This window comes from Cherax quadricarinatus, chromosome 31, assembly GCF_038502225.1.
Source record: "Cherax quadricarinatus isolate ZL_2023a chromosome 31, ASM3850222v1, whole genome shotgun sequence".
Taxonomy (NCBI): Eukaryota; Metazoa; Arthropoda; class Malacostraca; order Decapoda; family Parastacidae; genus Cherax; species Cherax quadricarinatus.
Window position 1 is genome coordinate 30,222,532 of NC_091322.1, and position 16,369 is coordinate 30,238,900.

A 16,369-nucleotide genomic window follows, 5' to 3' on the forward strand; every position below is an offset into this window, starting at 1 on the left:
GATCATGGAGTGATAGCGCACAAAATGGGGGCCGTAGGCATTACGGGGAAAGTAGGCAGATGGATTTTCAGATTCCTAACACACACAACCCAAAAAGTATATGTAAACAGAGCCAAATCCAGCATCAGCGAGGTAAAAAGCTCAGTACCCTGAGGAACTGTCCTGGCACCTCTGCTGTTTCTCATCCTCATAGCATAGATAAAAACACCCATCACAGTTTTGTATCATTATTTTCAGATGACACTAAAATAAGCATGAAAGCCATGGAAAAATTACAGGAAGACAGCAGGGTTTTCCAGTGGGCACTGGAGAACAGCATCGTGGTGGAAAAAATGAACTCAAAAGGAACATTGTATACAAAACTCAAGAGGATCACCAAACAGAATGAAAGGAACACACAAAAGACTTGGGAATTATTATGACAGCTGACCTTTCTTTTGAAGACAATAATAAGACAAAGATGATGACAGCCAGGGGTATTAAGAACTTTCAAAACAAGGGAAATAATGCCAGTGGTGACACTTAAATCGATAGTGCTCCCTCATATGGAATATTACTCAATGTTGAGGGCCCCGTTCAAAGGAGGAGAAATATCAGACTGCAACAAATACAGAGATCGTTTACAGCACACACACAGCCAGTAAAGCACTTTAATTACTGGGAACACCTTAAAGTCTTGAACGTGTACTCACTGGAGCGGAGGAGAGAGAGAGATACATGATAATATATACCTGAAAAGTACTCGAGGGCTTGGTCCCAAATCTGCACACTGCCATAACAACATACTGGAGTGAGAGATATGGGAAGAAGAGCAAAATAAACCCAGTGAGGAGCAGGGGTGTGGTGGGCACAATAAGGGAACACTGTATCAAAATATTACCCTGCTCACACTCCAGCAGCTCAAGTCCCAGAAACCGTCCGTCTCCATTCATTCCTATCTAACACGCTCACACACGCTTGCTGGAAGTCCAAGCCCCTTGCCCATAACACCTTTACTCCCTCCCTCCAACCTTTTCGAGGATGATGCCTACCCCGCCTTCCTTCCCTTACAGATTTATACTCTCCCCAAGTCATTCTACTTTGTTCCATTCTCTCTAAATGACCAAACTACCTCAACAACCCTTCTTCAGCCCTTTGGCTAATACTTTTAGTAGCTCCACATCTCCTAATTTCCACACTACAAATTCTCTGCATAATATTTACACTACATATTGCCCTTAGATATGACATCTACACTGCCTCCAGACTCCTCGCTGCAGCATTTACAAGCAATGCTTCACACCCATATAAGAGTGTTGGTACCACTATACTATTGTACATTCCCTTCTTTGCATCCATGGATAATGCTCTTTTGTCTCCACAAATACCTTAACGTATCACTCACCTTGTTTCCTTCATCAGTTCTGTGATTAACCTCATCCTTCATAAACCCATCCGCTGACAAGTCGACTCCCAAATATCTGAAAACATTCACTTCTTCCATACTCTCTCCCTTCAATGTGACATCCAATTTTTCTTTATCTAAATTTTGATACCTTTATCACCTTACTCTTATCTATGTTCACTTTCAACTTTTTACCCTTACACACCCATGCATAATGTATTTGTTGCTGAATTCATCTTATTTCTACTAACTTTTTCCAGCACTGATTCGACTAGGAGAAGGAAAACCAAAGTTGAGGATAGTGGCTCTCAATGGGCTTTCTGGGGTGACTGATCGTGTCATAGGATCACTGGTGGGCGGTTGTCCTCAGTTACAGGAGCTACATATATCATCGACAGCTATTACAAACCATGCTCTTGCTGCCCTTGCAACTCTGACACAACTAGTCAGCTTAAATATTGGTAAAACACAGGTATCTACTCAAAATTTAGTTGTACTATTGTTACTTGTATTATATTAGTTTCTTCTTTTAAAGCTTTACCATAATTTTTTTTATTTTTTAACACTGGCTGTCTCCCACCAAGGTAGGGTGATCCAAAAAAGAAGTGATGCTTTCACCATCACTCCATCACTATCTTGCCAGAGGCACGCTGATACTACAGTTTAAAACTGGAAATATCCCCACCCCTCCTTCAGAGCACAGGCACTGTTCTCCCCACCTCTAGGACTAAAGTCTGGCTAACCAGCTTTCCAAAATACCTTCATAAATGTTACCTTGCTCACACTTCAACAGTATGTCAAGTCATAAAAACCACTTGCCTCTACTCACTTCTATCTAACATGCTTATACTTGCTTGCTGGATGTCAGAACATCCTTTACCCAACCTTTGCCTTATATTATGAAAAGTTGCATCTTGAAATAAAATTCAAACAGCACAGTAGAGCACTGTTAGATCAGTTCAATCTGAAGTTATATTAATTCTGTACTTAGTGCAACTAAAAATCTATTAAATCTGTGGGAAATTTAGAAACACTTCATCTTAACCCGTAAACGGTCCAAACATATATATACGTTTTTTCAACATTTGAAAGTATGTAAAAAAAAGTAGATCTTTTTGTTTTTTTACATTTGAAAATATGTAAAAAAAACTTTGATCTACTTTTGTAGCATTACACATGTGAACGTAGATCTGCTTGGACCGTTTACGGGTTAATGAAGAATGGATTGTTAATAAATACAGTGGAACCACAATATTTGTATGTCCCTATACTTATTTGTACAACTCTATATTCACCAGACTTTTTCAAGAAAAATTTAACTCTGTATTCAGATGTTGCCCTGATAGTTGACCTAAAGAAAACAGTCCATCTGGACGAAGTCTGACAAAAACAAAGCAGTCTCTCGTCAGCTTTTGTTCTTAAATGCATCATTCGTACAAGCTTCGTGAAACTTTTTGGTATTTCATTGTTATTCTGTGGAGTTTTTAAATATTTTTATTGAAAACAAGTAGTCATGGCCCCAAAAAAGAGTAGTGATCCAAACAAGCCTTAACCCTTAACCCTTTGAGGGTTTTCGTCGTACTAGTACGTTTTACGCGTAGGGGTTTTTGACGTACTAGTACTCATAAATTCTAGCGGCCTCAAATCTAGTGGGAGAAAGCTGGTAGGCCTTCATATGAAAGAATGGGTCTATGTGGTCAGTGTGCACAGTCTAAAAAAAATCCTGCAGCACACAGTGCATAATGAGAAAAAAAAAACTTTGACCATTTTTTTTTTAATAAATCAGCGACTTTGCAGTGTATTTTCGTATGGTATTTATTGTTGTATTCTAGTTTTCTTGGTCTCATTTTATAGAATGGAAGACATATTACAGAAATTGAGATGATTTTGACTGGTTTTACAAAGAAAGGTGCCTTGAAATTGAGCTCAAAGTAGCAGAAATGTTCGATTTTTACCAAACTTCAAAAGTAAACAAATCGTGCCAAGCGTGCAATACACGTCAACTGGTGAGTCTAATATTCTTTCACAAGTGCACCAATAATATTTATACCATTTTTTACACTAATGCAGTAGTCTGCATAACAGTAAATCTTATATTTTTTGTGAAAATAAAAATTCAAAGTGGAAAGCAAAAGAATATAAGAGGGGACTTGAGACATGACTAATGACTAGAGGAAATGTCATTTTAGTGCCAGGAATGTCTTTCTTGTTTATTCTGGACCCTATTCCGAAATTGGCATCTTTTGAAATTTGTGTGAAATTGGCAAAATTGCTAAATTCTGACCACTGTACTGGATAGTTGAATTTCATAAATGAGTGGTTTCTTGCATCCATTCGATAGAAAAAATGGAGTTCTAGCGAAATATTCATGTTTTTTGTCGACTAGTACAGTGAAATTGGCCGAAAATGGGGCTCAAAGTGGGCAAAATCGCCGATGCGTAAACATCGCCGAGACCGCTAACTTTGCGAGAGCATAATTCCGTAAGTTTTCTATCAAATTTCAAACTTTTGGTGTCTTTATGATCGGGAAAAGATTCTCTATCTTTTCATAAGAGAAAATAATTTTTTTTTTTTTTTAAATTTGGCCGACCCTGAGAACGAGTTTCGGAGAGGGCCTGTCGACCCTCAAAGGGTTAAATGGTCCAAACGTATATATACGTTTTTTCAACATCTGAAAGTATGTAAAAAAATGTAGATCTTCTTTTTTGTTTTACATTTGAAAACATGTAAAAAAAACTTTTATCTACATTTTTTTTTGTTATATTTGAAAATATGTAAAAAAACGTAGATCTACTTTTGTAGCTACGAATTTGAATGTCAATCTCTTTGGACCATTTAAGGGTTAAAGGAAAGCAGTAAGAACAATAACTGAAGTGAAAAAAGAACTCGCTGGGAAAGTGGAATGTGTCAGACCTGGACATTCAATATGGTATGTCAAAATCCACATTATTGCCCATATTGAAAAATAAAGAGGCAATAAAAGGGGCTGATGTGGTGAAAGGAGTGAAATTTTTTGCTGTGAAATGGTCACACATAATTGAAGAAATGGAAATACTTTTGTTAGTGTAGACTAATTAAAAACAATTGGCCGGTGACAGTGTTTCTGAAACAATAATTTGTGGAAAAGCAAAGCAGTTATATAGTGATCTTAGGCAAGATACCCCAGGAAACAGTGCTGAAACTAATGAATTTATGGCAAGTAGGGACTGGTTTGATAGGTTTAAAAAGAGGAGTGGGATTAGGCTGAAAAATTTAAGGAATTTAAAACCTATGTAGACATTGAGGGATTTATTCCTCAACAAGTTTTTAATTGTGATGAAACTGGCCTCTTTTGGAAAAGAATCATAAGAGAACCTACATCACATGAAGAAATATCATTACAGGACACAAGTCCATGAAAGACAGACTAACACTCTTGTTGTGTGGTAATGATAGTGGGGACTGCAAAATTAAACTGTTGCTAGTCTACCACTCTGAAAATCCAGGAGTGTTAAAGAAAAACAATGATAAAAAGTAATCAGCGTAATGTGGAAGGCTAATAATAAAGCTTGGGTAACAAGGCAGTTTTTCACTGAGTAGATATGTGAAGTGTTTGCCCCAAGTGTGAAACAGTACCTTGCAGAAAAAACATATCCATTAAGGGCACTTCTGGTAATGGACAATGCTCCTGCTCATCCTCCAGGCTTGGAGGAAAATTTGGAGGATGAATACAGTTTCATTAAAGTGAAGATCTTGCCCCCTAATACCACTCCTCTTATCCAACCCATGGACCAGCAGGTATTTTCCAGTTTTAAGAAACTTTACACAAAAGCATTGTTTAACCCTTTGAGGGTTTTGGTCGTACTAGTACGTCTTACGCATAGGGGTTTTTGACGTACTAGTACTCATAAATTCTAGCGGCCTCAACTCTAGTGGGAGAAAGCTGGTAGGCCTTCATATGAAAGAATGGGTCTATGTGGTCAGTGTGCACAGTCTAAAAAAAATCCTGCAGCACAGTGCATAATGAGAAAAAAAAAACTTTGACCATTTTTTTTGAATAAATCAGCGACTTTGCAGTGTATTTTCGTATGGTATTTATTGTTGTATTCTAGTTTTCTTGGTCTCATTTTATAGAATGGAAGACATATCACAGAAATTGAGATGATTTTGACTGGTTTTACAATGAAAGGTGCCTTGAAATTGAGCTCAAAGTAGCAGAAATGTTCGATTTTTACCAAACTTCAAAAGTAAACAAATCGTGCCAAGCGTGCAATACATGTCAACTGGTGAGTCTAATATTCTTTCACAAGTGCACCAATAATATTTATACCATTTTTTACACTAATGCAGTAGTCTGCATAACAGTAAATCTTATATTTTTTGTGAAAATAAAAATTCAAAGTGGAAAGCAAAAGAATATAAGAGGGGCCTTGAGACGTGACTAATGACTAGAGGAAATGTCATTTTAGTGCCAGGAATGTCTTTCTTGTTTATTCTGGACCCTATTCGGAAATTGGCATCTTTTGAAATTTGTGTGAAATTGGCAAAATTGCTAAATTCTGACCACTGTACTGGATAGTTGAATTTCATAAATGGGTGGTTTCTTGCACCCATTCGATAGAAAAACTGGAGTTCTAGCGAAATATTCATGTTTTTTGTCGACTAGTACAGTGAAATTGGCCGAAAATGGGGCTCAAAGTGGGCAAAATCGCCGATGTGTAAACATCGCCGAGACCGCTAACTTTGCGAGAGCATAATTCCATAAGTTTTCTATCAAATTTCAAACTTTTGGTGTCTTTATGATCGGGCAGAGATTCTCTAACTTTTCATAAGAGAAAATAATTTTTTTTTTTTTTAAATTTGGCCGACCCTGAGAACGAGTTTCGGAGAGGGCCTGTCGACCCTCAAAGGGTTAAAAGATGCTTTGAAGTGACCTCTGAAACAGAACTAACCCTTAGGGAAATTTGGAAAAACAATTGTAATATCCTCTAGTGTTTAAGGCTAAACAAAGACTGAGGAAAGTTTCTTTCAGGACAATGAACTTTGCCTGGAAAAAACTGTGGCCAGACTGTGTGTCAGACAGATATTTTGAAGGTTTTGAGGCAGAGCCTATACTGAAGGATATTGTCTCTCTGGGCCGATGAGGATGTAGAGGAGTTGGTGGAGGATCACAAGAATGAGCTCACCACAGAACTTCAAGACCTGCACAAGGAGCAGCAAGAAGAGCTTGAGGAAATTTCTTCTTCAGAGGAGGAAAGCAGTAAGGGCAACATTTCCACTGCAGAAATTAAGGAACTGTGTTACCATTGGGCTCAAACACAGAGCCTGTGGAACACTGGCATCCTAACATTACTATTGTGAATAGGAACATAAGAAAGAAGGAACACTGACACATGCGGAGCAGGTCCATGTCCCCCCCCCGTATTAGACAAACGCCCCCCCCCCCCCCGTCCGGATTAGCCCAATGACCCACTTAGTCTGGTCATCTCCACTCAAGGATGGAGCACTGCATCAGACCCAGCAGCACAAGCTAGTCAGGTCCAACTCGCACCCACCCGCACCCACTCGTGTATTTATCTAACCTATTTTTAAAACTACACAACGTTTTAGCCTGAATAACTGAACTCGGGAGTTTGTTCCACTCATCCACAACTCTATTACCAAACCAGTGCTTTCCTAAGCTGCAGTACAGGTTTGAGCTCTTCCTGTCAATGCAGTATGCAACAATGTTGCCCAGTGCTTACGTGGCCAATTCATAGCACGAGCCTGGTTCTCAAACACATCAAAATATGTGTCTAAGTCACTTTCAAAAAACTTAGGAACCATGGATGCAGCTTTCTGCACATTAAATGTGTCCTGTGATCTATCAGTCTGTTGTCTTAACAGACGAACATTTTCTCTTTGGAAATCTTCTTCATTCAATTTCCTCTGTGCCTCTATTTGTGCAGTCTGCAACATAAGGAGGCGTTCAAACCTCTCAAACTGTTCCTGAGAGATAGGACCAGTGGGTAATGGAGGAGTAGGGAAATTAACATGGTCTGGACGGTCCTTAGGTCGGACACTTGGTCCAGCCGTCTCTAGAGAGTCTAGATCTGGTCTAGGATAAGTAGATACAGGTGTATCATACACTGTACTAGTATTAGGCTGTGTCATACTACTAGCTATACTCTGTACTGTAGTGTCAGTGAAGGAAGGAGTGAGCGAGAACTGAGCTACACTAGGCTCAGACACTAGGCTCACTTCTGCTCTAGTTGCTCTTTCTTCAACTTCAAATAGAGCCATACTTCCTAATTGTGACACTAGACTTTCTGAATCTGAATCATAATCAGACATCTCTGTATGAGCAGGAAACAATATATCTTTAATTAATGCTCTGACAGTTTCTGCGGTGTAATTCCTGTTATATGTCACACCGAGATATTTGGCTACTTGCCAACACGTCTGAAGTTTTAATGTACTTAACTCAGACAAAGTCAGAGTATCAATTAACTGTTTCACTTTGGCATACATCACGAAAATAATTGTACTACGAGAGAGTGATTATGGGAAACTATAATCCTAATAGGAATTTTAGTGTTGGTTGTCTTAGAGTTAGAACTCATAAACAGTATTTCCATCTCCTTGGATCAAGAGACTCAGTCAAGTACATACATCCACCTGGTATGTTGTACAAGACTAAACTCAAAGTCTTCAGATTAGGAAAGTACTCAAAGTGTTTGATCATAGATTCACTAGTATGTCAAACTGGACAATTTCTCCAACACCTTGGATCAAGAGCATCCCGGACAGGCCCCCATTTGTTACAAAAAACGCGATTCTAAAAGCTTAGAGATCTCCAGTGAATACTAGAAAGGACTGCCCTTCTAGCATCCAGCCTGTTACTGGGTTTTCGTAACAAGTAGTCAGTATCCTTGTCCAATTATCCATTAAAATTCAGTATTGTTCAATAGCGCTTTAGGATTACAACTGGTAGGCTACTAACTAGAGAAATTAAAATTTAATAAATTTATTAAGTCTAGAGGTATATTATCAAAGTAAATTAAATCACAGCAATCAAAATAAAATCAGTTTCTCGAGTTCAATATTGTGCTGAAAGCACATATCACATTTATAATTCTTAAGTACCGTCAGGTACATTAACATTTAATAAGATATTACAAATATGTACAAGTAAGTGTGTGTATGCGTGTAAGTGCTCTTAAGTAATTAGCTATGTCTCAAGACTCGAATAAGACTTAAACAAGTGACTGACAAAGTCCTCAAATAAACTAACTTCTTGACCGACTGGCAACCCGAACAGTCTGCTTGAACAACAAAGAATGCTAAGCCCAATAGCAATGCAATATCAAGCGACTGCGACACAGAATCAGGAACAAGGAGATAATATAACGACACTAAGTAGGGACCATCTGCAGATCCTCCACAAAAGTTACAAAACTCCCATAATACTGAATCTGTGTTCAGCATAGGTAAAACTGTGACTGTGACAATACACAGGAACCAGTACAAAATTAGGTCAGAAGCTATAGCTAAGGACCTGAGATGTTCAGAGTGTCTAAGTGACACACAACCTCAGTACAACGTCGAAAATCACTAAGTCCATACAATGTTCTGTGAACAAAGTTCTACAGAACTAACAAGAATAATGAGACAGACAATCTGTCCAACCAGCAAGCGAGTCTCCAGCAGACTGACTACTACACGAGAGGTGAGGACACCCCCCCTCGATCACGTGATAGCTACGTGGACAACTGCAGCTCAGAAGCCGGCAGTATAACGAGCGACAAGCGATAATTACAGTAGTTTGACAATCAAGACTAACTGAGCACATTTTATGTACATCCTAACAACATAAGCTAAATAACAATATAACAGTCAAATAATAATATAAAGTCATACATTTACGATTTAGCTATTATCGCAAATATAAGCAATATAAAATTAAATGAAAAGGTAATATACATTATATATACATAATAATCATTGTAACCCATTCAGGGGTTGCAACAGAAGCCAAGAATTCTGTTAGCTTTATTGCGAACACTAATGCACTGTTGTCTTGGTTTTAGATTACTGCTAACCAGAACTCCTAAATCCTTTTCGCAATCAGTAGTACAGTGGACCCCCGGTTAACGATTTTAATCCGTGCAAGAGGGCTCATCGTTATGCGAAATAATCGTTATGCGAATGAATTTTCCCCATAAGAAATAATGGAAATAAAATTAATCCGTGCAAGACGCCCAAAAGTATGAAAAAAAATTTTTTTTTACCACATGAAATGTTAATTTTAATACACACAAACTGAAAAAGGCATGCACAATTACATGACACTTACTTTTATTGAAGATCTGGTGATGATTGATGGGATGGGAGGAGGGGAGAGCATTATCTTCTTACTGTTTAGAAGGGGAATCCCCTTCCATTAGGACTTGAGGTAGCAAGTCCTTTTCTGGGGTTACTTCCCTTCTTCTTTTAATGCCACTAGGACCAGCTTGAGAGTCACTGGACCTCTGTCGCACAACAAATCTGTCCATAGAGCTCTGTACCTCCCGTTCCTTCAAGACTTTCCTAAAATGGGCCATAACATTGTCATTGAAATAGTCACAAGCACGGCTTGCAACAGCTGTGTCAGGGTGATTTTCATCTATAAAGGTTTGCAGTTCAACCCACTCTGCACACATTTCCTTAATCTTTGAAGTAGGCACAATGGATTCCACAACTGGCATAGGCTTCTCAGGGTTAGCCCCAAACCCTTCAAAATCTTTCTTAATTTCCATACTAATTCTCACCCTTTTTACCACAGGGTTGGCACTAGAAGCTTTCTTGGGGCCCATGGTCACTTATTTTCCAGAAACAGCACCGAAAATACTGTAATAATACGAAATATTCCGAGTGTATGCTTGGATGTTACCGCGGAGGCTGGCTGGTAAACAATGGGACGGAGCGGCACATGTGAGGCTGGCTGAGGGCACATTGGACGCGTCTCGGACGAAAATCGGTATGCGGGTTTTTAATCGGTATGCGCGGCAAAAATTTTGCGATAAAAGTAATCGTTATGCGGAAAAATCGCTATGCGATGCCATCGTTATGCGGGGGTCCACTGTATTAAGATCTACATTATTTAGTTTATATGTGGCATGGTTATTTAACTGTCCAACTTTTAGAACTTTGCATTTGTCAATATTAAACTGCATTTGCCACTTCTCCGATCATTGCATCAGTCTATTCAAATCATCCTGGAGTGCTCTAGTGTCCTCGTTAGAATGAATTGGACGGCCTATTTTGGTGTCATCAGCAAATTTGCTTATGTCGCTATTTATTCCCTCATCTATGTCGTTTATATAAATTGTGAACAACAACGGGCCCAACACAGACCCCTGAGGAACACCGCTTGTGACGTGCCCCCATTCTGATTTCTCCCCATTTATGCAAACTCTCTGCTGTCTATTTGTCAGCCATGCCTCTACCCAGGAAAAAATTTCTCCTCCTATTCCGTGTGCCTTAAGTTTCCTCAATAGCCTCTGGTGTGGAACTCTATCGAAAGCCTTACTGAAGTCCATATACACAATATCATATTCATTACCATGATCTACCTCCTCAAACACCTTAGTGAAAAAAGTTAGTAAATTCGTAAGATAGGAACGCCCCTTTGTAAAACCGTGTTGAGATTCATTAATCAATCTGTGCCTGTCAAGATGGCTACGAATTGCTTCGGCATATATTGATTCCATAAATTTTCCCACTATGGAGGTAAGGCTTATTGGTCTATAGTTCAAAGCCAAGGACCTGTCGCCTGCCTTGTAAAAGGTATTACATTTGCCATTTTCCACTTATCAGGCACTATGCCAGTTTGTGGTGATATATTAAAAAGATTAGCCGAAGGTATGCTAAGTTCCTCTTTACATTCCTTTAACACCCTTGCAAACAGTTCATCAGGGCCTGGAGATTTGTTAGGTTTTAGTTTCTCTATTTGTCTGAGGACCATGTCACTAGTTACTGCAATCGTACATAATTTATTATCATCCTGTTCTACATAATCTATTATTTCAGGAATATCGCTAGTATTTTCCTGGGTGAAAACTGAGAGGAAGTAGGTATTTAGAATTTCACACATATCCTTATCACTGTCAGTGATCTGACCAGAGTTACTCTTAAGTGGGCCAATCGTGTCTCTAATCTTACTTCTGTATACCTGAAAGAACCCTTTGAATCCCTTGCGACCTTAGCCTCATAATCCCTTTTTGCTTTTCTTATTCCTTTCTTTATTTCTCTCTTTAATTGAATATATTGATTTCTTAACTGCCCATCCCCTCTTTTGATATGCCTATATATGCCTCTCTTTTGACCAACGAGATGTTTTAATCTATTGTTCACCCATTTGGGATCATTTTTGTTAGATCTAATTTCCCTACTTGTAACAAAAGTTGTCTGGGCAGCTAGAACTATGCTCTGAAAAATGTCATATTGGCAACCAAGATCACCTACCTGACCCATAGTCAGGACATCCCAATTTAGCCCACCCAGGTAATTTTTCAGTCCCATGAAGTCGGCCAAGCGAAAATCTGGGACAGAGATTTGATTGCAGTTATCTGGGTAATTCCATGATATATTGAAACTAAGTCATTTGTGTAAGGGTTTTCTTCTGTTTTCTTTCTAGTTCTTGTTCTTGTTTATTTCCTCTTATCTCCATGGGGAAGTGGAACAGAATTCTTCCTCCGTAAGCCATGCGTGTTGTAAGAGGCGACTAAAATGCCGGGAGCAAGGGGCTAGTAATCCCTTCTCCTGTACATATTACTGAATTTGAAAGGAGAAACTTTCGTTTTTCCTTTTGGGCCATCCCACTTCAGTGGGATACGGCTGGTACGTTGAAAGAAGAAAGAAGATTGTTTTTATTGTTTTCATGTATGATTTTTATGCATGCAAATATTATTATACAGGTTTAAATAAGCAATAGTTTCACTTAAAATGTTTTATAATTGGTAATTTCTTGGGGTCTGGAATCGATTAATCCAATTTACATTACTTTTTTTGGGAAAAATTTATTCAATATTCGTACAACTCATTATTCAAACAGCTTCCTGGAATGAATTAAGTTTGAATATTGAGGTACCACTGTAATAACAAAGTGCTGTTCAGTGCGAGATGTATATAGGGAATGCAAGATTCACTAAATAACGTTTAGCTATTGAAAATGAATGGAGAGTTATTTTTTGTGTGATTCTACAAATAACATGGGTCTAAGGAGAATATACTGTTCATAACAATTGATATACCAGGTGGAGATACTGGAGAGATGGAGGGAATGTTTGGAGGAGTTATTAAATGTTATTGAAGAAAGGGAGGCAGTGATTTCATGCAATGTACAGGAACATATAATGTTTTATAAGGGTGAGGAAGAGCCAGATGTAAGTGTGGGGGAAGTGTGTGAGACATTGAGGAAAATGAAAGTGGGTAAATCAGCTGTGATAAAAACAAAAATGTTGAGGGTAACTGGGGATATAGTTTAAAAGTGGTTGATGTATTTATTCAATATATGCATGAAAGGAGGGAGGGTACCTAGGAATTGTATAAGTGTAAGAATACAGGGTAAAGTGTACGGTAGAGGAATTATTGAAAGAATTAAGGATAAGACAGAAAGCAGGATTGCAGAGGAACCAGAAAGTTTCAGAAAGGTTAGAAGTGTAGCCCAAATGTTTACACTGAAAAATATAAGTAAACATTACTTACATATAAATAAGGAACTTTGTGTTGCATTTTTTTTTTTTAACAAGTCGGCCGTCTCCCACCGAGGCAGGGTGACCCAAAAATAAAGAAAATACTTTCATCATCATTCAACACTTTCACCTCACTCACACATATATAGATTTAAACAAAGCATATGATTAGGTGGTATATGTTGCAGATGTGTAGAACAAGTAGGTTACTAAAACCCCTAAGGAGTTTTTATGTGGATAGTAAGGATTAGGTTAGGGTATGTATGTAATGTGTGATGTCACCATGGTTATTCAACATTTATAGATGGGATTGTAAAAGAATGGAACACTATAGTGATGGGGCAAGGTGTGGGATTAAAAGAATATGAATTTTAGCCCAAGTTGCTCTTTGCTGGTGCTGCAGTTCTTTGGGAGATTGTGAAGAGAAATTGCAAGGGTTGGTGGAAAAATTTTGGAAAGTATGTAAAAGGAAATTAAGAGAGATGATAGGAAAGAGCAAGGTGATGAGAATAACAAAAAACATAAGCATTTGAAACTGGATATCAGATTGAAGAGGGAGTTTGAAGAAAGCAAATGGGTTCGGATATTTGAGAGTGGCCTTATCAGCAGATGGATCTGTGAAAGTTAAGGTGAACTATAGAATTAACGAGAGGAAAAAGGTAGGTGGTTTATTGAGACATCTATGGAGACTGAGAACTCTTATTCATAAAGGCAAAAATGTACCTGAGGATAGTGATAGCAACATTTGTATGGGTATGAAGCAGAGGTTTCAAATGTGGGAGCAAGGAGGAGGCTGGAGGCTGGAGGCAAAGATGTCATGTTCGATGGCATTGTGTAGTGTGAATATTGTGCAAAGAATTTGTAATGTTACAAAGAATTATTCAGAGGGCTGAGGAGGAGCTGTTGAGATGGTTTTGTCATTTAAACCTTTCAGGGTCGACAGGCCCTCTCAGAGACTTGTTCTCAGGGTCGGCCAAATTTCAAAAAAAAAAAAATTCTTTTTTCTTATGAAAAGATAGAGAATCTTTTCCCGATCATAATGACACCAAAAGTATGAAATTTGATGGAAAACTTACGGAATTATGCTCTCGCGAAGTTAGCGGTCTCGACGATGTTTACGCATCGGCGATTTTGCCCACTTTGAGCCCTATTTTCGGCCAATTCCAGTGTACTTGTTGACAAAAATCATAACTATTTCGCTAGAACTCCATTTTTTCTATTGAATGAGTACAAGAAACCACCCATTTACTGATTTCAATTATCCAATACAGTGGTCAGAATTTAGCAATTTTGCCAATTTCACACAAATTTCAAAAGATGCCAATTTCCGAATAGGGTCTAGAATAAACAAGAAAGACATTCCTGGCACTAAAATAACGTTTCCTCTATTCATTAGTCACGTCCCCATGCCCCTCTTACATTCTTTTGCTTTCCACTTTGAATTTTTATTCTCACACAAAAAATAGAAGATTTACTGTTCTGCAGACTACTGCATTAGTGTAGAAATGGTATAAATAATATCAGCGCATTTGTGAAAGAATATTAGACTCAGCAGTTGACGTGTATCGGACGCTTAGCATGATTTGTTTACTTTTAAACTTTGGTAAAAATCGAACATTTCTGCTACTTTGAGCTCAATTTCAAGGTACTTTTCATTGTAAAACCAGTCAAAATCATCTCAATTTCTGTAATATGTCTTCCATTCTATAAAATGAGACCAGGTAAACTAAAATACAACAATAAATACCATACGAAAATAAAGTGCAAAGTCGCTGTTTTAATCCAAAAACACAGTCAAAGTTTTTTTTTTCTCATTACGCACTGTGTGCTTTGTAGATGAATGGTTCAGAGAACCGACATGTTGATAAATTAGACACATGTGCAACTCTTGGGTATCTTTATTGAGGAAACGTTTCGCCACACAGTGGCTTCATCAGTCCATACGTAGGAGAAACTTGAAGAACAGGAGGAGAATGAGGTAATCAGTCCCTCAACCTTGTGTCGATGTGTTCAGTCCATCAATCTTGAATAGAATACGGCATATGAGCGGAGAGGCAGCTTATAAACCGTATAGCAGGAGAGGTGCAGCAGTCATAGGTGGTGTCACATTTGTTCAATGTGGAAGTAGGTCGTGCCCAAGAATTAGGCAAGCGAAGAAATCCTAAGTATTAAGATCCCAAGAAGTTGCAGTGTCTGACAGGTCTGACTTAGGATTTCTTCGCTTGCCTAATTCTTGGGCACGACCTACTTCCACAATGAACAAATGTGACACCACCTATGACTGCTGCACCTCTCCTGCTATACGGTTTATAAGCTGTCTCTCCGCTCATATGCCGTATTCTATTCAAGATTGATGGACTGAACACATCGACACAAGGTTGAGGGACTGATTACCTCATTCTCCTCCTGTTCTTCAAGTTTCTCCTACGTATGGACTGATGAAGCCACTGTGTGGCGAAACGTTTCCTCAATAAAGATACCCAAGAGTTGCACATGTGTCTAATTTATCAGCACTGTGTGCTGCAGGATTTTTTTTATACTGCGCACACTGACCACATAGACCCATTATTTCATATGTAGGCCTACCAGCTTTCTCTCACTAGATTTGAGGGCACTAGAATTTAGGTGTACTAGTACGTTAAAAACCCTGGTGCTTAAGCCGTACTAGTACGTCCGAAACCCTGAAAGGGTTAAAAAGAGAGACTTTCATTTTTCTTTTTGGGCCACCCTGCCTCGGTGGGATACGGTCGGTTTGTTGAAAGATGATGATGATTTCATAAGGCTTAACTACTATCTTCATATAACTAGCAGCAGTGTACTAGTGAGCTATTTTGTAATATGTGAAATGTGTAGAAGGAAGTTTGTGTGCTGTATATAATGTTAGAGGTAATATAGTATATTTTCATAAAGGTGAGTTTATCTGCCTTTCCTGGTAATTAGCTGTAAAGTATTGACCACTTATTTAGCATTATTGTGAAGTTACAAGTGTAGCCCTATGATATATTTTTTATTTTTTTATTTTCTGTATATGCCCCTAGACAAGGATTTAACCCCCCTAGGCACCAAGGATATTTTTGTAACAGCATTAGATAGGAGTAAATGGAGGTAATTGGTTTTTGTGACTTGACATCCTGGTGAAGTGTGAGCAAGGTAACATGAAAGGATACAGGAAAACCAGTTAGCCATGTTTCAGCCCTGGAGCTCAGAAATACAGTACCTGCACTCTGTATGAGGGATGACCACACTGCAGTTTTGAGGGTCATCTGATCAGTGATGTCAGCACAATTCTGGC

At 38.5% G+C, this 16,369-nt stretch overlaps 1 protein-coding gene across 2 annotated transcripts in view; it reads left to right on the forward strand.

Annotated features, from left to right (window-relative positions):
* LOC128696941 (protein AMN1 homolog) overlaps positions 1 to 16,369 on the forward strand; it is a 51,431-nt gene that overhangs the window by 22,448 nt on the left and 12,614 nt on the right. For both annotated transcript variants that reach the window (XM_053788369.2, XM_070090317.1), the window contains exon 5: positions 1,645 to 1,856. In XM_053788369.2, the coding sequence (XP_053644344.1) occupies positions 1,645 to 1,856 (212 nt within the window). The remainder of the gene's footprint in view (positions 1 to 1,644; positions 1,857 to 16,369) is intronic.